The sequence below is a fragment of the Simochromis diagramma genome, unplaced genomic scaffold (assembly GCF_900408965.1).
Source record: "Simochromis diagramma unplaced genomic scaffold, fSimDia1.1 OVJJ01000302.1, whole genome shotgun sequence".
In the NCBI taxonomy this organism is placed as follows: Eukaryota; Metazoa; Chordata; class Actinopteri; order Cichliformes; family Cichlidae; genus Simochromis; species Simochromis diagramma.
The window spans coordinates 5,938,635-5,965,923 of NW_024386792.1; the positions used below are offsets into that span (position 1 = coordinate 5,938,635).

At 38.9% G+C, this 27,289-nt stretch overlaps 2 protein-coding genes across 4 annotated transcripts in view; one reads left to right on the forward strand and one right to left on the reverse strand.

Moving 5' to 3' along the window:
• Positions 1 to 512: 512 nt before the first annotated feature.
• On the reverse strand, positions 513 to 21,383 carry LOC120728829 (aminoacyl tRNA synthase complex-interacting multifunctional protein 1-like). Its single transcript, XM_040024034.1, has 7 exons — positions 21,264 to 21,383; positions 13,614 to 13,741; positions 12,853 to 12,966; positions 11,186 to 11,353; positions 6,233 to 6,438; positions 4,877 to 5,045; positions 513 to 813 (listed from the first exon to the last, which is right to left on the reverse strand). Coding segments are annotated over exons 1-7 (954 nt in total). The 5' UTR covers positions 21,266 to 21,383; the 3' UTR covers positions 513 to 646.
• Positions 21,384 to 21,662: 279 nt separating this feature from the next.
• The window catches only part of tbck (TBC1 domain containing kinase), a 52,988-nt gene continuing 47,361 nt past the window's right edge, over positions 21,663 to 27,289 (forward strand). The window contains exons 1-10 of one of the 3 annotated variants that reach the window (XM_040024029.1): positions 21,663 to 21,812; positions 22,137 to 22,340; positions 23,455 to 23,527; positions 23,723 to 23,837; positions 23,949 to 24,022; positions 24,587 to 24,728; positions 24,809 to 24,869; positions 24,967 to 25,028; positions 26,469 to 26,530; positions 26,651 to 26,799. In XM_040024029.1, coding sequence (XP_039879963.1) covers positions 22,148 to 22,340; positions 23,455 to 23,527; positions 23,723 to 23,837; positions 23,949 to 24,022; positions 24,587 to 24,728; positions 24,809 to 24,869; positions 24,967 to 25,028; positions 26,469 to 26,530; positions 26,651 to 26,799 — 931 coding nt within the window. In that variant the 5' untranslated portion in view covers positions 21,663 to 21,812; positions 22,137 to 22,147. Of the gene's footprint in view, positions 21,813 to 22,136; positions 22,341 to 23,454; positions 23,528 to 23,722; positions 23,838 to 23,948; positions 24,023 to 24,586; positions 24,729 to 24,808; positions 24,870 to 24,966; positions 25,029 to 26,468; positions 26,531 to 26,650; positions 26,800 to 27,289 lie in introns of those variants that run through there. The other 2 variants (XM_040024030.1, XM_040024031.1) reach the window with 2 other exon arrangements.

Consider the following 27,289-nt stretch of genomic DNA (forward strand, 5'->3'; position numbering starts at 1 on the left):
TGTGGTGGCCTGCATTAAAAACATGACAGATGTTTCTGTAGTGTGGATGGCCTTAATTACTGTTGATGTAACATTAAAGGCTCTGATGCAGAGCTCTGTTTCTTTTGGGAAGATGGAAATTTCTGGTGGAAGGTAGACTTTCAAGACGGCAATAAACAAAGCACAGGGCACCGGCAACGGTGGAGCTAATAATAGTGGACCATTAGATTAAAATGCCAGGGCTGAGATCCATTTAGGTAGCCTCTGAAAGATGCTTAAGCAGCTGATATATGTTGAGGTCTTGCAGTATAACATCCCCATTTCCTTTCCAGCTCATTAAAATGCTCAAAACTAGTTGGAGTCCAGTTTGGTAGAGTTACATCCGCAAAATCAAAGCACAATCAAGCTAATGTGCCTGGGGGAAGACAAAACCTGGAGAATTAAACCATAAACACAACAATATTGATTACACTTTATAGACCATGACTGTGTCTAGTTCAGGCATTAAAAAAGAAAAGACCTGAAAGTCAAAGGACAGACTGGTAGGACTTCTCAAATCCCCTTTATTGAACATCTTCAAAGCATTTACTTCCATTTCCACCATCCATCACTGAAGATGATTGCAAAGTAAACACTGAGGGTTTTTTTCTCTAGCAGCTCTGTTAGTTTACTTGATTCCACTGTTGCTCATTGTTTGAGCTTTGCACACTCCTTTACCAGCGACTTGAAACGCAGCTCCCTTGTAGGTTGCGACGCACTGGTCGTCAGTGCGCAGGTCTGGCTGAACCTGCTCCCACACCTTCTTCTTGGGGTTTAGCTCTTTATCAGGTTCACCTGCAATCAAAAGAAAATATTAGACTTCACCTTTTATTCTCTGCTCATGTGAAGGACATTCTCAAAGACTACGAGTTTGTTTTTATTGTGATGTTCAAAGTCTTTGCATTTGATTTTTAGGTATCCCTTATAACCAGATGGGTTAAAGCTGTTGCAAACTGTGACCCATCTAATCATTTCTAAACGTGATTGCTCATGTCAGCTTTAAAGGTTGATCCAAAACGGGAGAAAAATGTGTGAAGACCCACACTTTCTGTCAAAACCCATTATCCAGGAGCTTTATTGTATCCAAATAAGAACATGTTGGCCTCTGCACTGCTTAATGAGCACATATAAAGTTGAAAACAAATGAATTTACCCTGAGGAATGATGAAGACAAATCAGAATTGGCTTAAATCTGCATCTTTTGTAAAGGCGAGCCCGAAGCAACCCTCTCCGATTGCAAAAAACTGCCTACAGGAGTCCATGGAAAAAGGGCACTTGATTCCCACGTTCTGAGAACTCAGAAAGCATTATGGGCTAAACTGGTATTTCCATTTTTTCAAGCCCCAGTCATCCAGGAATATAGTCTGGCAAGAGAGCATGTAACACTCTGAAATCCTTGTGACCTCCAGAAATGCTAAATAAAGATGGATAAAGATCAAATCTTTTATTTTTCCCCATTCGTATGCATACACTATGTCTGAGTACATCGAGAATCTTGTGCAGAGCTTGGAGTGAGAATAAATATGAATAATAAATAATGAATAAAAGTGACTGAGTCTTAAGTTTGGTCATTATTAAAGCCAGAGAAAAAGAAGCGGTTATGCTGAGTGGCTTGTCAATCACAAGCCATTAGAAGTCAGAAGTTAGAAAGTTACCAAATGAATCTGTGGTTTAACAGTCGGATCCAACCCTCTTTCATCACGTCTCAAAACATCAAGAAAGCTACAGCAAAAACGCTCAGCTTTAGGCCTTTAAATGGGACTTCACCAAGTTGCTGTGGTAATCCATCTTTTATACTGTCTCCTATGTGGCATTACACACCAGCTGTTACTCAAAAGATGCCAGATTGGCCCTGAAGACGGCAACGATGACACGAAAACAAAACAAAACAAAGAACTTCATAATTGTTTTTTTCAAAAGCTATTATCATTCAGCTGACACTTTTACTGGAACATACAGAGGGTTCTGTTATTAAAGTAAGTCTACTTTTGCTAATACAAAATACAGGGTTTCTGTGGTTGCATATACAAATAATAAGCAAGCACATTTCTCTGTGATTATGAGGGTTCGTTTATGAATATAAAAACGGGCCCTGGAGACCTTGAAACCATGAAAGTGTGAGCAACTGACCAACAATACGTAATTTCATGATTTATCCAGCTAATGCTTATTTTATGTCTACCACATGAATTGTGAATGGTTTGACTTTATGTCATGTGCTATTAGAGCATCCGCTTTTTGAAAAAGGCCATTTGGTCTTGTAATTCAAAACATCTAAACCGAATTTCTCAGAATCAAAATATGAATCCAAGGGAAACAATTAGGTGAGGTTCTCATTTTATGATGCCCTTGTTTTTGATGTTGCTTGGCATTTGCGGAAAATTTATAGCCGGTACTGGCTGACTTCTGTCTGGTGTTGACTTTTTCTACTCTACACAACCATTTTGGGCTATGAGGACACAAATGTGTTTCATTTCTCAGGGCAGCAATTTCTGTTGGTTTACAACCCAAGAGTGGCAACAATCAGTTTTTGATCAGAAGCGTGAAAGAGGTTTTGATGAGCCACTTGTGTACATTCTTAAGTTCAAGCAGAAGTACTGGGCCCCATTAGTTGGGGGAAATGTGAACAATTGCCAACCATCTACCAACACCAGGAGTCGTTTGTCTTCAACTGAAACTCTGCTATAAGAGTTTTGATAGGAGGAAAATAAAGGACAGCTTTATTTTTCACCTTTGTTTCACTGTATTTTAAAAACTTCCCTGACTTTTTTAACAAAACGTTATTACAAAAAAAAAAAAAAAAAAAAAAAAAAAAATCAAATAAAAAAAAAAAATCCCAATCCATCTTTTCCCGTTCTCCACTCCTTTTGTTTTCTCATTAACCACATTTTAGAGGATGGTTAGAACAGGACTCTTTTAATGTAGCATCCATAAAAATGTTCTGGTTAAAAAGAGGACACGATGAATAGGAACGCTTTTCAAGTGGCACAGCTGAAAGCCTGTGCGGATGCATGTGGCCTGCTGCACTTAAGGCAAGAGTTATTATAGTTCTTTATATTTTCTTTTTTCTTAATTTTATTTATTTATTTTTTTAAAGTCTCAGATTTTTAAAAAATATTTCTTCTTTTCAATTTTGTGTAATTTTATTTCCGGAGAGTGTCTGCATGTTTCAGTTTAGTGTCAATTAAAGAAGTTCAAAACAACACAAACCTGTTTGCATTAGTCAAGCGGGCAAGTGATTTGTGAATATGCACCAATGACTTTGCGATTTTAAACTCACCAAAGATGAAAAACTAAAGATTTTTCCTGTATATACATTTCCTTTTTAAATTTTTTTGTCAGTGCTCATTTGAAGTTCTGCCCCTCCCTTCAGGACGCCAATTACAGCGCTAGAGAAAGACACCCATTCATGTTCACATCCCGTGCATGTTGCAGCATTTAGTGTCTGTTACCTCTAAGGCTACGTTCACGCTGCAGGCGAAAGCACATCAAATCTGACTTTTTTGACCGATCTGGGTCACTTTCGTATGTGGTACTGAGTCCGATACATATCTGATGTTTTAGAAAGTGACTGCTGTTTGAACGGTCATGTCGCATTAAATCCGGCTTTTACGTCACTGACACAAGACAGACGGCAATTATCAGCTCCGGAGAAGCACCCGAGAAGACATCGCGAACGCTTCCTGGCCATCCCGTGTAGATGTTAGTGAAACTGTTGGGAAGACAATGTTGCAGAAACGTGAACATTTTATTTGTACTGTATAATCTGCAGATTCTGACAGAAATCTGCAACTATCCTTTGAAGCACTGCTCCTCTCTAAAACAGCAATAAGGATAATTATTAGGCCATATGTAAATAACAAAATAAAGCAAAATTGGGAAACGTAAAGTCCGAAACAAGTCTTTATATTAATTGCGATCAGTCGAACAATACTGTTTGGTCTGGGTCTAAACTGAGCGCGTTGTGTGTGACGTCTTCTTTTGCGCATGCGGGCCGCTCTGAGGGTTCACTCTAGAGCGCGTTTGCTGTCACATTTTATTTGTAGTGTGAACAAGCAGACAAAAAGAATCTGATTTGATCAAAAAAATCAAAATTGAGCATCAAGACCTGCAGTGTGAACGTAGCCTAATACCCTTTCTTGGACCATAGACTGAGGCTGATTATATCTCATTTCAAAAAAAGTGAACTCCCAATATTGTTATTGTGAACCCCTTCATCATATTCAGCTTTGTAAATGTATTTTGTGATGGCTTTTTTTTTTTTGCCGTTTCAGGTCATATATCCTGGAAAGTGTTTGGGAAACTTCAGAGGAAAGGAACCTGACTCCTACATGGTCTTGCTGATTAGTTAACAGATAGGAACTGGGGGTCGTGTGTTCTCTTCTCTAAACTCATTTATATCCTTTGGGCTTAACAAGGTAATTACCTTTTCAACTGACAACAAAAAAGATCACATTACGCTGCTAGCAGGGAGTGTTGATTAGCCTGCCGAAGCAGCAGTCACAGGCCATTTAGCCACCACCAAACAGAAACGAGGGGTCAGCTAATGAGAGTTTTCAGTGGGGTCTAAAAACAAATTGTGATTGGTGTCGTCATAGGAATGAATGCTCAAACCGCCATGTTGTTTCTGGCAGTGAAAGGGTTCAGCGACACCCTTCAATTCCCAAACACAGAGTCATTTTGTGGATACGAGTCTGGGAAATTTTTTCAAACTAAATGTCAGTGACTATCACCGGTAGTCAGCGAGTGATCCCTAGTGCTTGCTTGTCTGGAAATAGTTTTAAGATAAAATCCTCAATTCTGATGGGTCGGCATATTCTTTTGTGCAGGTAAATTAAAGTGACGAGAGTAACCGTACCTGGAAAGCCCTGGAAAGTAACTCTGTCACCCGGCACTGCTCCGCTAGGAGGATCAAGAATTTCAACCTTATCCGGCGAGCTGGCGCACATGACCATAGCCTGGGACACTACTCCTCTCATCTTGGCTGGCTTCAGGTTGCACAGCAGGACTGCCATGCGGTTCTGCATCTGCATACAAAGAGAAAGAGGAAAAACAAATTATATCCAATTCCTTTGGTTGAAAGGAATTTCATTTGTTTGAGGACAGGACTGAGAATTTCATAATACATCAGAAACAATAATGCTAATTCCAATGCTCTAATTCGAAATGACTGCATCCAAGGCTTTATGGTCTCTTTGCCTCATTTCAATAACCAAAGGAAGCAAAAACCCAGGAGACCTCTGAGGTTTACCACGATTTAAAAGAAGACAGTTTCCCTAAAAGCTAAGAAGAAGAAGAAGAAGAAGAAGAAGAAAAAAAAAAAAAAGGATTTTGATGAGATGATGCATCCCAGATCTAAGAAAATAAGGCCTTTTTCTAAAAAATGTAGGACACCTTTTAGTAAATTCAATTCAACTTAATTTATCATAGCAGCAGTTGCCTCAATCTGCTTTACATTATAAGGTAAAGATCCTACAATAATAAGGTCTGCTATATCAATGTAAAAATAACTCATTGTGCTGTTGCATTTAGTTTTTTGATTCATGTCTCTGGAGTTTTAGAAAGCTGGAGAAAGTACAGAAATGTTATAAAACAGCATTTCCATAATAGACTGGTCAATTGTAGCTGAGCTGAGAAGAGAATCCAGAGTGTGGAGAGCTAATCCGAGCAAATAAGGAGTCAAATCTGGAGCACAGAGGCTGAATCAAACAAAGTTTAGTACGTGATTGGCTGCAAACTGAGGTGGAGCAGAGTGGACGAGAGGCTGCAGGTCCAGTGAAGTGCACACAGAAACTTTCACTGTTGTACTTTTGCAATAATAAAAAACAGATTTTAATACATTATTTTGCTGTAGCCAGCTGTGAGTTCAATTTAAGATGCAGCCGATGAGCCCGTCAGTTTCCGTTTTTCAGTACTTGTTTTTATTTTAGTGTAACTAACACCACACATTATGCAAAATCAATTTGAAAACTTTCCATCATGCTCTACTTCTAGAGTAATAAGGTATTTCGACATGTTGGGTTTTGTTGTTTGTCGTACCTTTGTTTATCTAATAAAATTCTAATAAACATTTTACTTTAGGATCTGTAATGAAACAAATCTAAATAATTTGTAAGCAAATAAAACCCCTTAAACTTTAACGTAAATGCGTATTTTCTCTAATCTTATTTATAACAGGAAAACTTTTATCTTGTCTGAAGGAGTAATACTGTACCTGGTCCAGAGGTATGTGCTTGACCAGTCCGCTGACCACTGTTCTGGGGGCAGCTTCTCCCACATCAACCTGCTCCACATACAGACTGTCAGCGTCCGGGTGCTTCTCTGCAGTGATTATACGGCCGATACGCAGGTCCAGACGAGACACATCCACCTTGGTATCCTCTTGGCTGGGGGCAGCCTGTTTCTTCTCAGCTTTCTCTCCTGCAGAAATAAAAAATAAATAAATTCACACTAAGAGTGTACAGGAACATGGTTTAATTTAAAATTGCACATTTCAGTGCCAAAAATGCTTTTAAAAGGAAAGTCAGTCAGTAGCTACTCATCATGTATTAAAAGAAACATCTGCTGAAGAAACACATCTGTCACAGTTTTCATGGTATTATAATAAATGTGAATAATATGACAGGAAATATTTATTTAAAAGCATTGAGAATATTTTCAGCCAACTGGTGACTTCCCATGGACTCTTGCAGAAAACAAACCATAGCTGAAACAATATCACCAATGTATGTTTCCATTTCCATAGAAGGAAATGAAGTCAGACGCCACAAAGTGTGAACCATATAGATGAGGACAAAATTATTAGCCCCCCAATGAAATAACATTTCTAAATATAGCAGTTTTCTTTACAAAGCATAAATAGTTTCTATTTGCACACAAAAACAGAATAACATATTAATAAAAAAACCAAAAATGACTGGTGCCGATATTATTTACCCCGCTGAAAAACAGACCCTTTTATTAAATAAATAAATAAATAAATAAAAAATAAAATTGTATTTATATAGCACCTTTCTAGAAAGAAACACAAAGTGCTGCACATAAGATGATAAGTCACAAAAAGGTAAAACAGACAATATATTTAGCCATAAAATAACAAACTGCTGTGCAGCGATGAACTTTAACTTTGTGATACTTAAAAATCAAGTTAAAACTGAGGGTTATCCTCCAATAACATACAGTATAAAAGACTTCAAGGGTTCAAGCTGTCATCTGATGAAACATCAAGCCAAAAACAAAAGGAATCAGTTTAGGTTTATATAGAGAAAAAGGAAAAGGCATAGAGAAAACACCGCCTCCACACTGTGACACAACGGTGGGAATATTATGCCGTGGTGACACTTCACATGTCTGGATCTGGGAATCTTGTCAAACTGGAAGGAATCACTAAGAAAAAAAGGATATGTGAAGATTTTCAAAGAAAACCTTGAGCAGTCAGCAGCACAACTATGTCTGGGTTGTAATTGGTCTTCCAACACGACAACAACCCAAAACAAATGTGGTTCCTGGTGAAGAACTACCTCCAGAAGACCAAAGTGAATGGTATTAACAGGCCGCCTGCACAAAGCCCTGGCTTGAATCTCATTGAAAAGCTGTGGGGTGAACTTAAGATCAAGGTCCGTGCCAAAGGAACATCAAATCTGGAGGAGTTTAAGAGATTCGCCAAAGAAGAATGGGCTGGCATTGCTCAGGAGACGTGTGTGACACTACAGGAAGTGCAGAATTATTAGGCAAATGAGTATTTTGTCCACATCATCCTCTTCATGCATGTTGTCTTACTCCAAGCTGTATAGGCTCGAAAGCCTACTACCAATTAAGCATATTAGGTGATGTGCATCTCTGTAATGAGAAGGGGTGTGGTCTAATGACATCAACACCCTATATCAGGTGTGCATAATTATTAGGCAACGTTTTTCCTTTGGCAAAATGGGTCAAAAGAAGGACTTGACAGGCTCAGAAAAGTCAAAAATAGTGAGATATCTTGCAGAGGGATGCAGCAGTCTCAAAATTGCAAAGCTTCTGAAGCGTGATCATCGAACAATCAAGAGTTTCATTCAAAATAGTCAACAGGGTCGCAAGAAGCGTGTGAAAAAACCAAGGCGCAAAATAACTGCCCATGAACTGAGAAAAGTCAAGCGTGCAGCTGCCAAGATGCCACTTGCCACCAGTTTGGCCATATTTCAGAGCTGCAACATCACTGGAGTGCCCAAAAGCACAAGGTGTGCAATACTCAGAGACATGGCCAAGGTAAGAAAGGCTGAAAGACGACCACCACTGAACAAGACACACAAGCTGAAACGTCAAGACTGGGCCAAGAAATATCTCAAGACTGATTTTTCTAAGGTTTTATGGACTGATGAAATGAGAGTGAGTCTTGATGGGCCAGATGGATGGGCCCGTGGCTGGATTGGTAAAGGGCAAAGAGCTCCAGTCTGACTCAGACGCCAGCAAGGTGGAGGTGGAGTACTGGTTTGGGCTGGTATCATCAAAGATGAGCTTGTGGGGCCTTTTCGGGTTGAGGATGGAGTCAAGCTCAACTCCCAGTCCTACTGCCAGTTTCTGGAAGACACCTTCTTCAAGCAGTGGTACAGGAAGAAGTCTGCATCCTTCAAGAAAAACATGATTTTCATGCAGGACAATGCTCCATCACACGCGTCCAAGTACTCCACAGCGTGGCTGGCAAGAAAGGGTATAAAAGAAGACAAACTAATGACATGGCCACCTTATTCACCTGATCTGAACCCCATTGAGAACCTGTGGTCCATCATCAAATGTGAGATTTACAAGGAGGGAAAACAGTACACCTCTCTGAACAGTGTCTGGGAGGCTGTGGTTGCGGCACTGAGGCACGCAATGTTGATGGTGAACAGATCAAAACACTGACAGAATCCATGGATGGCAGGCTTTTGAGTGTCCTTGCAAAGAAAGGTGGCTATATTGGTCGCTGATTTGTTTTTGTTTTGTTTTTGAATGTCAGAAATGTATATTTGTGAATGTGGAGATGTTATATTGGTTTCACTGGTAAAAATAAATAATTGAAATGGGTATATATTTGTTTTTTGTTAAGTTGCCTAATAATTATGCACAGTAATAGTCACCTGCACACACAGATATCCCCCTAAAATAGCTAAAACTAAAAACAAACTGAAAACTACTTCCAAAAACATTCAGCTTTGATATTAATGAGTTTTTTGGGTTCATTGAGAACATGGTTGTTGTTCAAAAATAAAATTATTCCTCAAAAATACAACTTGCCTAATAATTCTGCACTCCCTGTAGTTTAAAACTACAACAGACAACTGTAGGCTGAAATCATTTTGTTTCTGTGTGCAAAGTAAAATAATGTAAGCATCCAAAATAAAACCAAGATGTTTGGAAAAGCTGTGTTGCAAATTCCTTTACTTCGGAAATAATTTTGGCGAGGGGATATTTTTCACATACTCGCAGGATTACAGAGGACATATTTTGACCTACTGACAATATCAATACCCAAGTTTGGTTTACGAAAAGTGCCACTGAATGCTACTTTCTAGAGGTCAAGCAGCTTTCCTTCACCGTGCTGTGATGAAATCATCTCAGTCTTCTATCATTCCTCAAAGGCCAAACTAGCTCTAAAGCATTGAAATTGCAACCTGCATTTAATTTAAATTCATCGCTTTTACACCATGTTATTGTTTCTCTACTGTGATGGCAGGACAGTCATGTAACATTACTTAAACTCCTCCAAAGCTGCACATGAGCTTATATAGTTTAGCTAGTGATAAGTGTTTGAATGAAGTAAAGACCAAGTCACCATTTTTATGAACAGTTCTGGATGTGAGAAAAGCCAGAAGCTCCAATGAATTTGTCAGTGTCTTTTTAAATAGTAACCTCATAAACAAACCCAGAGCTGACTCTTGCCTGTGTGTATGCTGCAGCCCTCGCAATTAGGTCAAACAAGATTTCCTGAAACAAGAATAAATATTTGTTTTACTGCTAATTAATCCAGGTTTATGGCACGGATTTTCTTGTTTTGTACTGTAAACTTGTCATAAACGTAAAACAGTTTAACTTCATAATAAAGTACACAAATGATGCACATCAATGAAACATTAACATTAAATTACGCTCAAATTAGATCCAATTAGCTGTGACATTGCACAAAGACGACTTGTCATATATGTGGTTTACAAATTCCAGACAAATCAAACGTCACTGGATATTGTCCTGCGGAGCCTGAAATCTTGGATCCATTAACAGGCTGTGGCGATGAGGCAGCCATGGAACAGGTGGTAGAGTGGGTTGTCCACTAATGGGAGTGATCCCAGACCCAACTACGTAATAAAAGTCCTTTGACAAGTTGGTTTGCATCCAGTTGTACCTGACGTGTCAATGTGTGCATGAACGGGCCAGTAAGGAACATACTGTAAAGTGCTTTGTGGAACCATTAAGGAATAAAAACAGACCACATGTGCAGATAATTCTCATTTTCACTTGATATTAGACATTTACATAGAGAAAGATGTTTGTTGGTTACCAGGTTTGCCTCGCGGCCACAAGGTCCTAGGTTCAAATCCCACCTGAGGCCTTTCTATGTGGTGTTTTTATGTTCTACCTGTGCTTGTGTGGGTTCTCGCCAGGTACTCCAGCTTCCTCCCACAGTCCAAAAACTTATGCACGGCATAAGGTTAAATGGTGATTACAAATTGGCCATAGATTTGAATATGAGGGTGAACAATGAGGGTCTTTTATATGATCAGTCTTTCTATGTTAGCCCTGGGATAGACTAGTGATCTGTGCAGGTGTACCTGGCTTTTCGCCCTATGACAGCTGGTATAGGTTCCAGCCCCTGAATTAGACATGTGAAAGAAAATGGATGGATGGGTGGAGGTGGGCTGCAAAGCAGCTTGCACATGTCCAGCAACTGCACATGAGCTAAAGCAACTTAAATAGTTGAGCCAGCTTGACATCTGCTGATCTGCCAGGATTGCGGTTGAGCTTGGCTTCATGGTCTGCCTGAACTGTATGTTAACAAATGACCAAAATGAAACTGGATACAAGAAATAAATACCACCATGTGGAAGATCTGAAAAAGTTGAACAGCTTCTTTTATGATTTTAGAACATATGAAAACATCAGTGGATTCATAGGAACACCTCATCATGTAACGTGTTCTTTTTCCTTTTACCTTTTTTCTCAGGCTTCTTCTTTTTAGCCTCATCTTTAGGAGAGATGTCCTTGACGGCAGCAACAGATGGTGCTGAACCAGAAGGCGCTGGACCAGAGGGTTTAGGAGGAGTGGGCTTTGAATTGCACTCGACAGTGGTGGCACTTGATGGCATGGGAACATCAAGCACTACAGAAAGAACAGATGCAAAATATTAGTAAAATGTACATGATTAATAATTGACTCATTTTTTCTGTGGCTGATCTGAACGCACTCCATGTTTTCCAAATCCGATGTGAATGAATGAACGAACACAAAGCTGCACTGGAACAAAACAGAGAATATTCAAACTTCACACACAACTTCTTGGTTGACCCTTTTCATGCACAGAGCTGGTTGCATCAACATAATATGATGAAATGATATGGGGGGTGCTTTATTTACACACCCAGTGGGAGGATTGCTCTCCTGATGCAAACTGTTTTGATGGGAAAATCACAGTGTCCAAGTTGATGGAAACAAGGAAAAGGAACCATAAAGCGGGGAACAATGTCCGACAATAACTCTGTAGGAACAAGTAACCCCTCATTTCAGGCGCCTGATGTTTGAATTCCTACAAAATCCAGTGTCTATGTCTGACAAACATCGGTCTGCAGGCACACCACCGTCACCATAATGCTTTTAATTACCTTAATTCTATGTTGGGACCTGAGATCAGGACCTTTCCGGTTTACCTTGGAATTACAGGCAACAACCTCTAAAACTCTTAACATTCCCATTAAGTTTCCTCTCGAGGTTTTTTCCACATTTAAACCAATTTTTCCTTTCTCTATCAAAATATTACATAAGATACAATCCCTGACATTTATTTTTCTGCAATATGCTGAGTTTCTCATTGAAATCCTTCTTCACATGAGCATTTTCAATCAATTCATCAGGATTGAACACGTTCTTCCTTTGGTCATTCCTAACCTCTTCACTGAGCTTCATTAAAGTTAGCTTGGTAGATTTTGTGTAATCTTGTTGACAGAACAAAACAAACAGACAAAAGGCACTGAAAACATAACTCCGCTGCAGGCAGATATCCAAAGCTGAGGAATTTCTTTGACTTTCAATAACCTTTATATTTATCCACGTTTTGATTGAACCGTTTTCAGTCACCTTAAAGCCATCGACAAGAAACCCCAAAGCTAAACATCACAATCATATATACTGTGTGGAAACACATTGTCTTGAGTTCATTGGAACACATTCTTTCGACTCTCCAAAAGCTTTTTGAGCAAGGATAAATTACTTATTTCTTCCAGCCCTCTTTTATTCCTGCATCTTCTTTCTGGAAAGCATTAAATGGCCTCAGCTGTTTACCTCTCAATGTCAATATATGTCATAAGTGCAATGGCTGACACACACAATATAACGGGGAATTTTTGAAGCAGTATGGTTGTTTTATACCCCCCCCCAAAAAAAAGAGCTGGTTATAATAGGCTAAGGCGAGAATGCACAAGATGTTATCATTGATAGCACAAACCAAACAAACGCTCTAATGAGCAACAACTAACATCAAATGGTCAGGCGGGTGCTCACCATTGCTTCAAAAACTAGATATAAAGGATAACAACATCAATCTTTTTGAAGACAAACATTTAATCTGTGATGGAAACCTTGCCAGGAACAAAAAGTCAACATACCTCCTCTTCTCTTTTCTTTCTCCAGCAGCTGCTTTTTAAGTTCCTCTATGTCGTTCTTTAATTTGGCATTTTCCACCATCAGTTTCTTCTCCTCTCTGACGCTGGCCTGGAGAACTGCAGTAAATTCTTGTTACTAGTCAGCACACAATTGAATGTAAAATCCCCACAAAATTAACATAGAGTTTCACAGTTTTGAGACTGTACATTTATGGCAAACCTTATAAATAAATGCAGCACCTATGAGTTAACAGAAGAGAAAAAATGTAATGCTCATTCGACGTTTCTTGTAAACATCTGCATCCACCCAAAACGTTGTTTATTTCATGAGAATAACAAAGGAGAAATACAAAAAAGAAATGCAACATTTTATTATTTATTACAGGTTAATGGCACTGGAGTGGCATGTGCAGGGACTTTTTGCATGTAGCCAATCTAAACAAATTAGAAAATCAAACAAACTTCATTATAAACCAGTATGCAATAATTTCCCACCCCAAATACTGGTATTAGCATTTAGGCATGGCAGTGCCCAATGTTTTTGTTTGCCCAGAACATCATTGTTGGAGAGGCTAAATGTGGAAATATATTTCCCTAAAAAGCTGAAACTATTTAAAAGCTTTTTTTATTTTTATTTTTTTTTTATTGCCAGTACGTGTAATAAATAACGGAAAAACTGAATGTAAAACAAACAAACATAAATCCCTACATACGTAAAGTAGCTGAGAAATTTCTTTAAACAAAAGTGTATGAGCGTATCTTACTGGCTTTCTCCTTCAGTAGCTGGACTTGCTGTTTGAGGTACTCAATGAGCTGATCGGCCTCAGCTGCCCGCTGCTCCAGCCTCAACAAAGGGTTGTGACTCATTTTGATCAATGAGCGGACTAAAAACCTAAAACAAAAACAAAACAACAAGCATACAGTCAAAAACACAAATGCAATATGATGACTTCTGGTGAATACTGAGGGCAGCCAGCATCCTGAGATTGCTGTAATTCAAATATTATACATGTTAGCTCTGCAGGAAGTGATTAACAAACGGTTCTTATATTGCTCTTTTCTACTCTGAACACTCAAAGGACTTTATAAAACTTGACTTATTCACCCCTTCACACCAATTCATACAAGCAAAATTTTCTGTGCTTTTTCTACCCAAGTGTTTTCACTTGGGTTCAGACTGCATGGATGCACTGCTGAGTAACTTAGGGTCAAGTACCTCAACCTTTTGGCTACTACACATTACTCCTTTGTTTTTTAAGGGGTTGCTACAGCAGCTGGATCCGCAAATTTGACGTGGGCCAGATTTTATGTCGGATGCCCTTCCTGAGTCAACCCTCCCTTTTATCCAGGCTTGGAACCAACTCTGTGAGTACACTAGCTTGTGACACCCCGAGGCTGGGTTTCTGCCTCCTTCTGGTCTAAAATCAGGGGTCTTTTGCATGTTCGGCAGATGTGTTAACCACTCCAACATTGTTCACACTATAAAAGTTAGTGGGTCAAAGTAAGAATACAGGTATATCACGGTGTACTCACAACACTGTGACTGAGCACATTTGACTCCTAAATTCCAGTTTGTTTGACAAGTGTAACTTGGCCCTGAGACGCATGTAGTGTCCTGCTAGCCATACCCATAAGGACAGGACAGCGTGCCACTACTTCCAAAAACTGCTTTAATTAGGCTGCAAAATGTCATAAAATAATGGATGTCACTGCGTTGTGCTAGTGCAATTCTCAAAAGCATAAATGTATGAAAGAGGGAAGAGTTTGCACACCTATAGTTCGTTTACTCTGCTCTCAATCAGTTGATATATTTGTAAACTTAACTGTTTTAAGTGCCTTGGTTTCTTTTCACACAGAAGAAACTGCAAGTAAACTCAAAGAAAACCAATTTTCCTGCATTTCTACAAACCACATAAGAATGTTCAGCCCACTTATTGACAACACTGGGACAGGGCAAAAAACTTTAATTGTATAGCACTTTTCAAAACAAATAAGCGATTTATGGTACTTTGCTGCATCTCCCAATGGTTAATGGACTGATTCTTACATAGCACCCACACTCCAAGTGCTTTACACGACATGTCTCATTTACCCATTCAGGAACACATTCACACACATTTAAACACCAGTGAATGCACCGTGCAAGAAAACTCTGGGCAAACTGGAGCAGCCAGAGATTGAACCATCAACCTTGCAATAAGTAAATCACCTGCTCCAACTCCTGAGTCACAGCCACCCCAAATGCAAAGCATACATAGCTATGGAAAGGCGTTTAGCTCAAGTCTGTAACATACACCTGGTAGTTGGTTTGGCTTAAGGTTGAATCACAATCTCATCATAAATGAACCACTCTGGAGTTTGTTTGGAACTAAGCTAAGACCACTTCACCCAAAAAGTCTGGGGATATTGCTTTGGTCCGATTGCAAATATAGAGTGCACCTTAGAAGAAATGAACTGAACTCCACAAAGGAGAAAAACAAACCAGAGCTCAATTTAAAGGTACTGAACAGGATGAGTATGAAAACAAACAAAGATAAACTGAAGTGCAATCAGGCACAGATTAATGGCAAATATAGCACAAGCCAGTACTGGAGTGGTACAAGGGGACATTGATGCTTAGGCAGGGAGCAAATCAAAAGTATCTAGTGTGAATACACCCTTAAAGTAGTAGTAGTACCATGCTAAACATCAACAAAGACCTGTTTGAATTACTGGTTTGCTTTCCAGTACAACTTTACCGCAAACTACAGCTTCCAAAATGACCACAGAGTTAAGTCAACAGGTCTCAGACAGTCTCAACAAAAACAGAACATTGCAATTTCAAAGGTGGTTTGTGCCGCAGATCTTCTGCACAGGACAAAAGGGCACTCCATTGTACTTTCTGTGTAATGTATCATAATATAATGCTGTGGCAGAGTTAGAACATGTTTATTAATAATTATAAATAATGCATAAATCTTATATAATGTGCTGATTGCCTGATAGCAATATGTCAAAAAGAACAATCACTTTCACATGTTTTCTATAAAGTACAGCGTCAGTGAGTATAAACCAAGTCCTAATGTGATTTTGATGGGCTTTTTACTCTGTTGTCTAGAGTGACAGTCTTTGAGCTCTATCCACAAGGTATGCTGACCGAGAGAGAGGAACAAGTAATAAATACTTGACACGTTCCAAGCCAGACTGGATAAAATGATACTAAGCTTGTTTATCCTAATGTTCCTTTATAATGTTGCGCTTGGCAAATTACTTCTTGAGGAAAGAGGAAAAGAAGGATTTTTACAAGGCTGAGACATGAAGAAGAAAACGTCTTACACATATTACAGGGAGGCACTGGAAAACAACAGCTGGCCCAGGATGAAAACAAAATGTTGGGGGATGAGGAAATTAGAAACACTAAAAAGCTGGAGTTGATAAAATCAAGGATCAAAGCATTGTTTTTTTGAGAAACTGAATTGATTTAAACAGGACCAGTGGTAGAGTAATAACAAGAGCCACAAAAAGGCAGATCTCATTTGGATAACCTCTGAAAATGTATCCTGAGGCCGAGGTACCGCATGCAGCATCAAGGCGCTGGAGCGACGGATATTACACTGAAATGCGTTATCGATTTAGAAAAAAACAAAACAAAAAAGAAAAAGAGTGAAGTGAGCTATTACCTGCAACGCAGTCTCACTTATCCACCTGACCTAATTACAAAAGCTCCAATTCTCCTGTTTCGCAAATACATGTATTTAACAAGTTACAAGCACTTCCAGCTATGTGCACTTGTATCTTATTAAAGATGCACATATTGCTTGTACACCCACTCTTAAATGAAAATATCAAAGCTATTACTGCACAGACACAGGCAGCACAGGCGGTTTGAATCACATATGTAAATCTATCATTTAACCACCATTTTTCTGTGGTATGGTGTTGGTGTGTGAGCACACCAGTCTGGATACAAACGTTTCCTCTTTTCATGGTTCATTCCCACAGTTGAAATTGACTGTGGGAGGATATTTCCTTACCTGTCTGCCAACCTGAACATTGTGATTAAAAGAAGAGTGCAGTGTGGCAGCACCATCTGAAGGAACTGGAAGGCCCTACAGATTTTAGATTAAAAGACACCATGAAGATGTAAAACTCTTTAGCACCAGATGCAGCTGCTGGTTATGAAGACAAATGCAATCATCTTCCTCATATTTGCCCTAAATAGTGATTTCTATGTATTTTTATTTACACAAAAAATCTCAGCAATAATTGTATTGTGAGAAAGTTTGAAATGAATGTTGCCCAGAAGAAGAGATCAACTGAAAGCAGAAATACTAAGGCTTTCCACTATTGTCAATGCTTCAATCATTGTATATTATATCAGATTAGGGCTGCACAATTAATCGTTAGAAAATCACGATCTCAATTCATACTTATGTGCGATCTCATTTCCAAGTGACAACGATTTAAAAAAAGAAAAAGAAAAGGATGACGATTGTACCGCATTTTGATCCGGGACATAAGCTGCATGAAAACAAGCGCTCACTCTTCCTGCTCAACAAATGGCAAAGGCAGAGCCTTATACCACGTGATACAGAAGTCAGCTGGCAGGGAAAAAACAACGGAGGGCACCTGAGAGATGAGGAAGCTGTAAAGGACAAGAAAGTGACAGGAGAAAATCTGTCCCAGTCAACCACCCAAACATCAATAACGGGAACCTTATACAGCGCTTCCCTATACCCGTCGAACTCCCGCAGGCACAAAGAAATTACAGAGGCTATTACTTATCACCTGACCAAAGATATGGCTCCCATCAACACTGTGCAAAACGAGGGATTTAGGAAAATGATCAACACCCTAGACAAACGCTACACAGTGCCGTCCTGCAACTATTTTCTATTGTTGCACTGCCTGCTCTATACACGCAGTGTCGAGCAATGGTGGAGACGGAATTACAAGCAGTACAACATTTTGCGGCAACAACAAAATGTGAGACATTTATTGTTTTTATGTTTATTTATTGTTTTTATGTTCAGTCTCAACTGTTACGAAGTTGATGTGCAGTTAATAAGCGCAATAAATATTTATACTGGAAAAGAAAATCGTGAGAGAATCGTGATCTCAATTCTAAGCAAAAAAAAAAAAATCAAGATTCTCATTTTATGCAAAATCATGCAGCCCAGTCTTAAAAAAGACTGACTGATTAACTGATTACATAAAGAAAATTAAAATTCTGTGTATTCTCTCACACTATTGGTTTTTAGTCAATGCAGATCCATTGGTCCCCATTTACTAACAATGGGTAATCAAAAATCTGTACATAGCTCATTCGTACGAGTGTTTATGTTAATTTCATCATTCCCCTGCGTATGTGATATGAATCTATTTGGGTACAACATCAATCAGACAATACGTGTACTATGTTTACTTTCTTGGTATTATGCCAAATATGATATTGTGTTCTTGTAGTGTGCTAGTCTTTTTTTTATATCATATTTGATGCCCAAACTTTTTCTCACCTAAGCCACACTGAGTGTTGCACTCCAACTTTAAGCTACTTTAAGCGACTTTTTTAAAACTCTAACTTAGAAACCAGAGTCACCCAAAACTGCTCTTCTGACATAGCAAATGTCCTAACACTACATTTCACGATGCATCAGTGCATCACAAGTTGGAGCAACGATGGCAGAAAAGTTTAAAGATAAACTTTTGCACCACTAGAAACATTCTGGCACAGAACTGCTTCTCTGGACACTGACAATCACATTGTTAGAAAAGATATAATGGAGCTCGTCTATATATTGTGAGTGCATCATGTTCCCTGGTGTCATCTGATTAGGCTGTATTTCCACCATGGATGTATTAAGTTGAACAGGCCTGGGCGATAAAAGGATAAAAATAGAAAATTGTGAAATAACTTTTCTCAATAGCAATATGGGACATGGTCAATAAATAGTCAACAGAACTCATTCTATAATTTGACAGACAACACAAAAAGCCAATGCCAGTGAGAACAGCAATCGTGTGGCTGGAATAGAGTTAGAGCAATGTCATATTAGGAGAAGCTCCTCGCAGCAGCACATGTACTAATGTTTAGGCTACTGGAGTCGTGCACACCAGTATGTTAGGAGTGTGAAAAAGAAATTATGGTCCAGCAGTGTTACTACGTTGGCAGCCCGTATGCATCTACGGGCTGTTCATTTACCTGCAGAGAGCACCTGTTGTCAAATGGTGCAGTGTCGAAAATATGTGGTACAACTAGTCTATAGCCTACTCTTGTTCGTGTTGTTGGTCCTTGAGCCAGAGCTGAAGACAAACAGAGTGTTAAAGACAATGAAAAGTGTCCACTCCAGCCACTGTCTTTAGTTTTCGTGCTGTCTTAGACAGTGTCACTCCCTCGCCTGTTCCTGCAGACTTGTCAACCACTCAGCATTCAATTGACGGCACTGAGCACATTTGCATTGGTTGAAAGCCCTTCTCTACTGGCTTTCCGTAAGAAAATATGTACACAAACGGACATAATCGCAGCACCATAAATTAAGCATGAGGGAGATAACGTTAAGGAAAACTTGAGTGACAACCCTAATGGACACAGCCAGAGGTTCAAAGCAAGACGACATGGCTAAAATGTCAAAGTAACTTGATAGTGTGGAGATATTTTGGCCATTAAAAGTCTGAAAAAGAAGCAGAACTGGGTGCACTGCAAACTGTGTCAAAACCATGCTCCCACAAAGGCAGATAACGCCATGACAAGACATGATGTCAGTAAGAATATTTAAAAACATCAGATTTAAGCAGCTAACTGACCCGTCCAACGTCCAAATCCATGGACATAACATCTCTCTCAAGCGACACTTTCCCAGCTGTACATAGAGTGTAGAGAGACAACGGTGTCATACTTCACTACCACATCAAATTTGTAGTTAAGTCACATATCTGATCCATGCATGAGCCTCACTTCCCACTTCAGTGGGACACTACTGCAATCCTTTGTGGGAGACAAAGTGGACTACAACAGAGTGAATATGTCTTTTGTTATGTTTTTTTTTTTGTTTATATTTAAAAGTTTGTTAAATTTTACATATTTACACATTAATATACAACTGATATGAAAAAAATGATAGTTATAAGATATTTTTCTGTATCATACAGGCCTAAATGAGAACTGGATACCACAGACAACACAGTTCACGGTTCTTAAAATTGAATAAAAGTTGCTCAGTGATCCAAAAAGACATCCAAGCTTCCTCCATGAGGTACCCAGATGTTCTCCACATTTCTGCAATTTTGGCTCATAGAGCATGCGCGTTGGGGTCCCACTGAGCTGAGCACGTAACAAAGATTTCTGCCAGCTTAATTCCCAGTGGCTAGACCCAGAGACAAATGAATATGAATAATAACAGAAAACATATGGGGGTTCTAGACTTTCCAATTCTTAATTGACTAAATGGCTTAAATTCTGGGGAAAATGTGTCTTTGGGCCAACGTACATCAGGTGATAAATGTATTTGTTGTAATACCCCAGTTTCACGACTACAACAATGTGTTAAATTTGCCCTCGAGAACATTCACAGATGCACATTTGAAACCTTTCACATAAAAGAAAAGTATGCATGAAAGTATGTGAACAATGACAGTTATCCTGCAGCAGTTGTCTAAGCATGGGTATGATAAAGGCCGGCAAACTGTGACAGGCTAAGAGTAAATTTAGCTCACATTAATATTCAAGAATTACAAAACCAATCAAAATCAAGACCATTACATTGTAACATGATCATAAACTAATCCTGTATTGCTTTGGTTTTGTTACTATTAATATGCTACAGAAAATAACGATGTAATACAAGCAATGATCTGAATTTCAAAAGTCCCATATATCTCAAATGTCCCATACATTTAAGGGTTTAATACGATAACTCAAAAAAAAATTTTCTTATTGTGAAGATTTTTTAAATCCCACTGTTTGTATGTATGTGTGTGTATACATGCACACACACACATATATATATACATACGTGTGTGTGTGTGTGTGTGTATATATATTTATATTAAGTTAAATTCACTTTACAGATTTAAGAAAAAGGTAAAATAATGAAAATAAAACCATGGCTGCCGCGTTAGAACAGTAAAGTTCACCAGCATCACAACAAAATGAAAATGTTAAAACACTTTGGTGTGTTTATTCCTATATTTGGATTAACTGTGTATTCGTGACAGCTCACTATTGTGCGCTTAACATGAGCTAACGTTGCATAGGTAAGCTACAATATTAGCCGGTTCAGCTCCAGTTTTCTCGACCAACTTGGGAATAAACTCCACTTTAGGCTAGCTCTCGTGTAGTTAAGCTACTTAGTATAAGATAGACATCATTGACAATAAAAAATACAACAATGGTGGGTTGAAACAGAAAATATAGCACAGAGCCTTTTTAAACTTACATGAACTCTGAGCGGCAGCAAACCCAGCACGATTTCAACTGGGGAGCGTGACAGCTGCTATCCCTCTTTGCTAACGGAGCTAGCAAACAGGCAGCCGCAGATTCGCCAGTTCAGGCCCCACTGTGTAGATCGCAGCAGCATACGGATAGGAAGCAGGTGCAGTTAGCCGTTTGCTTTCGCTAGCCATATGTTCTATGGCTCGGACATTAGGGAAGCCTTAAAGTTGTCTCGGCAATTGCCTGTGTATAATTAACAGATTAAAAAAATAAATAGACCACAAATAGGAAAAGTACATATAAAACTACTCTTCAGTGACTTTTCTGTCTTTTTTTTTTCATTGATGAAATTTCAACACCGTTATCTCGCTCGTGCAAAGTATTTTCTGTGCGCCCCCCTCGTCGCACGAAATAAGCGTCGTCGATCACGTTCGCTCAGCTGTTTTCATCGAGTCGCAGAAACAGGAAAAATAATTCATTTCAATAATAATTTCAGGTTACTCGTTTACATGGTTATGCAGCTTCGTCTTTAGAGAGGACGCATTTTTTTGAGGTAATGCATACTAAACGACGGCTCCACATCTGACATGACAGCTATTTTCATAACTTCATACATTCAGTAGCATCGTTGCCCTCTCGCACTCTGTCTTTTGCTTCCGAAACGATATTTCTGTTAACTAACTGGTGTAAGTGTGTTGCAATAACAAAGTCAGTGTTAACCCTTTTGCTCCAATCATGGCTTTACCTCAGTTTTGTGTTGAATTGCATTAAGGGTGAAGTTGGATAATATACCACATCACCGTATTGATTAATGTTTCTTTCATTCATGTTTTACGCATAATTTCCCCTTGCTGTTTCCCTTTATCTGTTTTTCAAGCCAGTGGCACAATGCGCTCCCTTAAAGACGCCCAGCTAGGAGCCTTTACCTTCTTTGCCTCAGCTCTTCCACATGATGTCTGTGGAAGCAATGGACTCCCTCTGACTCCCAACTCCATCAAAATCCTGGGACGTTTCCAGATTCTCAAAACCATCACTCACCCCAGACTCTGCCAGTATGTGGACATTTCCAGAGGGAAGCACGGTATGGCTTTCTGTCTTGTCTCTTGTAGTGCTAAAATAAAAATGTGTAACCTGTCATCACATTTCATATTAAGCACTTAAACAACTTATCTAAATTGAAGCTATTAATTTGGGCTTTCAGTACAGAACTTACTAAAGTGGTGACACATAACATGTTTAATGGCACGCTTGTGTTGGATACATGTTTGCTATGATTTATGGATTTTGGGAATACCTATAAAGCACATGACTCTGCTGTAAGCAAAGGGGTTCAAAGTGTGCCAAGGAAATATCACCCACACCACCACCAATACACCCGCCAGGTAGAACTGTTGATACAAGGCAGGATGGATCCATGCTTTCATGTTGTTTATGTCAGATTTTGAGCCTGCCATCTGAAGGTTGAGACTCATCAGATCAGGCAGCGTTTTTCCAGTTTTCTTGTTTCCAGTTTTGCTTATCCTGTGCAAACTGTAGCCTGTTTCCTGTTCTTTGCTGACAGGATTAGCACCTGGTGTTTTCTGCTGCTGTAAGCCCATCTGCTTCAAGGTTCCACATGTTGCATATTCAGCGATGCTCCAAGTCGTTATTAGAGTTTTCTTCTCTGACTTCTGACATCAACAAAGAATTTTCTCCCAGAGAATTGCCACTCACTCAAACCAGCCCATCTGGCACCAACAACCATTGTCATGTTCAAAGTCACTGAGGTCACCTTTCTACCCCATTCTGACGCTCAGTTTGAACTTCAGTAGATTGGCTTGACTCTACATGCTTAAATGTGTTGATTTGCTGCTATGTGATTTTTTCTAATTAGTTGTACCTAACAAAGTGGCCACTGAATGTATATCTATGTATTTACAAGTGGGAAACATGACATGTACTACATAGTATGTCATTAAGGAGTCCTTCAAACACCATCCTTACATAATGGTTGTGTGAACATTTGGAAAATACAAATCCAGAAGTTTTTTGTTTTTCTTTCTGAAATTTGCCTTTCCGACAGCAAAAGTCTTGAATGTATTTGTATCTCAACCTTTTATCCTTCTTGCTAGATTTCGAATTAGTCCAGGTGTATTATCAATAGTGACCCTATTGCTGGTTTTAATAATCATTATCTTTTTTTTCTTGCTCTTCAGAACGGCTGATCGTTGTTGCTGAACACTATGAGAACTGTTTAAGCATTTTCCAAAAACCAGAAAACGCACCCAGGTAAAACGACCAAAACTAACCAGACAGCAATACACAAAAAATGTGAATGTGACATGTGAATGATTCATTGTTATTTTGCCTTTCTTTACTTTCACTTTTGAACAGTTCCCTTTAAACCTTATTGTTCATAAGGTTTTTTATGTGATGTACACTTTTCAGCGCATTAACAATAAAAAAGGTTTCTGTTTGTGCTAGTGCAGAAAAGGTGCTGCAAATAGCCTATGAGGTTCTTGAAGGCCTGGAGTTTATGAACAAAAATGGTTTGGTGCACCGAGCCCTTGGCCCAAACAATGTCCTCATGGACTGCAAGGTACCGTTTCTATCAAAATCATCAGGTTTATGCTAGCCTGAGTTACTGTCTAGTTTTAAAGAAATTGGAAAAAAAAGGTCTTGCACTCTAATGTCGAGCTTGTCTTTGCAGGGGAACGTCAAGCTGGCAAAGTTCGGCCTTTATCACATGACTGATCACGGGGCAGATGTGGATTTTCCCATTGGGTATGTCCTTTTCTTCTCTTTTTTTCCTTCAGTTAGCTCAGTGTAAAGGGTCAAGTCTTCACGCATATCTGGTTTCTGTTACTCAACAAAAAACAGGCAATTGACCGTAAAAATGATGCATAATTGGCTCATATCCTTTTTCACAGAAACCAGCTTTTAGGGCATCCTGATTAAGGAACTGTAACAGATCTTTGGGCTTTGATCACAATCCAAAGGTCTTCATGTTCTACCAAGTATCTGTGTAATATCCTTTTGCAGACTGAGAAGAGAAATGATGGCACATTCCTGTGACTTTCATGAAACATTTGGCGTTGAAAGTTCAATAAATGTAACTGACAAACAGCTTTCGCTTTGAGGAACAGCTGTTTGGACATCATTTATTAACAAGAACAATAACAACACTTTACATAGAGTAATAATGAAGATGTCATATTAGATATAAAACAGAAATTCAGCAAACGCCCTGTGGGGTTTAAAGCTTTAATTAACTTGCTGTTTATAATTTGTCTTATTCTGAGGCTTATAAAAGTGCAATACTTATCTGCTCTGTCATTTTTGCCTCAGGTACCCATCATACCTTGCTCCAGAGGTGATCGCTCAGGGCTCCTTCCACCCCAGTGACCCTTCCCGTGATGAAGCTCCTCTGCCCTCGGGACCAAAGTCTGATGTCTGGTCGCTCGGCATTTTGCTCTTTGAATTGTGTGCGGTAAGAATTCTTAATAAACATTCATGCAAGATTTTGGATTTTTGATTAGAAATTCCACCTTAAAATCGAATCAATTGCAGGGCAGAAGACTCCTGCAGAATATTGATATAAGCGAGAGGCTGAAATTCATTTTAACCCTGGGTGAGTACAAAGGTCGTCTGGGTTATTCAGAGTACAGAAAAAATTGTGCCTCTAGTCTCGTTTAGGCTTAAGTGGCGATGTTGTTTGTCCTCCTTAGGTTGCATGGATGACATTGTCACTGTCCTTGCTGAGGAACATGGTTGCTTGGATACCATTAAGGTAAACCTAATGTCTGTTTGACCGGCAGCAATGTCATAGCTGGTGAAACCTACTATAACATAAACTCCATAAAAGACATTTTGAATGCTTTCTGTCTGTCTGTGGCCAGATTTTGTCAACACATTAAAGTCACAACTATTCAAGATATACTTTCAGCATTTGCAGATGAAATGAAAGAGAAGTTTAAATATAGGTGTGATCTGAGTACGACGTGAATAAGCCTACTTATGAATCATGCTGACAAATGTTGTGACGATAGGCAGTTAGGTTTTTGTTTTCTGATAAAAATACAGAGTCATTAAAGTTGGATTTATCATCACAGTATTATAGTCACGTGTAAAACCTACATTTATCTCTAGGTTGGCTGTGTTTTGATGTCTTTGATCTTCATGCTAATTGGATACCTAAATGTAGGTTCTGAAATCAAAACAGCATGAACCAGATTGTACATATATTCAGTCTAAAAATATTGTTGTTTACTCACCTAAATTATTTTAGTTATTTGGGTGGTTGATTTCACTCAAATAATTATTGAATATTTTTTACATAAATGGTGGAGTTTGTGATTCAAACAAAAATATCTTATATAGGTATGTATGATGATGAATGGATATAAAAGACAAACAAAAACAGTATATACAGTATGCTTTCATCCAGCAGCAGGTATGGTGGATGTTTATGTACGGACACTATGTGACCATTCTAAGTGTTCATCAGAGTGACGGACTGTGGAAAGCTACTGTACAAATGTCTGCTTGTTTAGTCGTACAGTGCTCTGTAGCGCCTACCAGAGGAGGGGCGTTAGAACAGGTTTTGTGTGGGGTGTGATGGGTCTGCAGTGATATTGCCTGTTCGTTTCCTGATTCTGTATTTGTACAAATCCTGAATTGAGGGAAAGTTAGCAGCAATGGTCTTTTCTGCAGATGTCATTATTGACGTCTTCTGCACACTCTGTGGCTTATTTAAGCACTGTCTGTTACATGCAAATCCCTAGAAGTTTTGTAACTAGTACATGCTCATGCTACGGTTTTGTTTGGCTTGTACTTAATGTCACAAAAAGTTTTTTTGAAAGGGTAGTAGATTTTATGGATTTTTAGGAGTTTATGGACAAAGAAACAAAGAAACAGAAAGAGATTTCATGCATTATTATATTTGAAAATGTGACATAATGTAAGTTGGGCAGCAGTTTCAATATGGCCAGGGCCCTTTTGTGTGAAGTTTGCATGTTCTCTCAGTGCTTGTACACGTCATTATCCTGGAGTTCTGGTTTCTTCCACCATGGAAAACACTGCTAGGTTAACCAGGTTGTCTTGGCTATGGACACTCTTAAACAACTGTGCAAATGCTCACTAATATTTCTTGACTCTTATTTGGAAGCATCAATGCGGTGTGTCTGTTCCATTTATGACAGCGTTGATCATATTTGTATAATATTTACAGGAGCTGCCTGACAGTGTTCTTGAGTTATTAAGGAAGTGCTTGACCTTTCTTCCATCTAAAAGGTAAATCCAGTTTCTGTTGGATTTCATATCCTATTGCAGGTCATTAGACATTAAGTTAAAAAGAAAATCTTTTTTTGGTGTCATGATAATCATGTCTTTTGACTTTTATACATAATATAGGCCAACCCCTGCAGAACTACTGCAAGACCCTGTTTTTAATGGCATCTCCTGCCACTACACACCCTTCCAGAAGCCTGTCAGCCTGTTCTCCTCATCCCTGCGCTGTGCACATCTGGTGCTCCCAGACGACATCAGTGACCTTTGCAAAGGTCTTACCCACTTACACACAAACAAATATGCAGACTTACACAGACACTGAAACACACAACAACGTCGGACATACACAAACCATATGTCGAACTACTTTCCTTTGATTAAAAACCTTAAAAACACTCTTAAAGCAGAACAGATTATCCAGAAATTGCTTTAATTAAGTGTTCCTTTACTAATAAAGTCGTAGCATTGTTTTATCCTCCGTTTCACATACCATACAGTCCTGTATTTAATTCCAAAATCTCTTTTCTCTTCACCACGCCAACAGCTTTCCACTGTCGAGAACATCTTGACAGTAGAAATGAGAAAGTTTTGTTTTTTCCTGCTTTCTAGTTCTGGAAGCGATTTCCTTAGATTTACGCTGTTTATTTTATTTGTTGCAGGCCAGATGAAATAATTTAAAAAAAGACTTTATTAGTGTCATTTCCTTTTCAAACAGTCACTACTTTCCCCATTTATTTTCATATGTTGTAGAGCCACCTGTGC

What these genes read in the sequence shown, in the direction of transcription:
- LOC120728829 (XM_040024034.1), bottom strand. An exon ending in GAAAGAAAAGAGAAGAGGAG is followed by an intron (nt 11,354 to 12,852) that starts GTATGTTGACTT and finishes TTCTTTCTGTAG; the next exon opens with TGCTTGATGTTCCCATGCCA. An exon ending in GAAGAAGCCTGAGAAAAAAG is followed by an intron (nt 6,439 to 11,185) that starts GTAAAAGGAAAA and finishes TTATTTCTGCAG; the next exon opens with GAGAGAAAGCTGAGAAGAAA.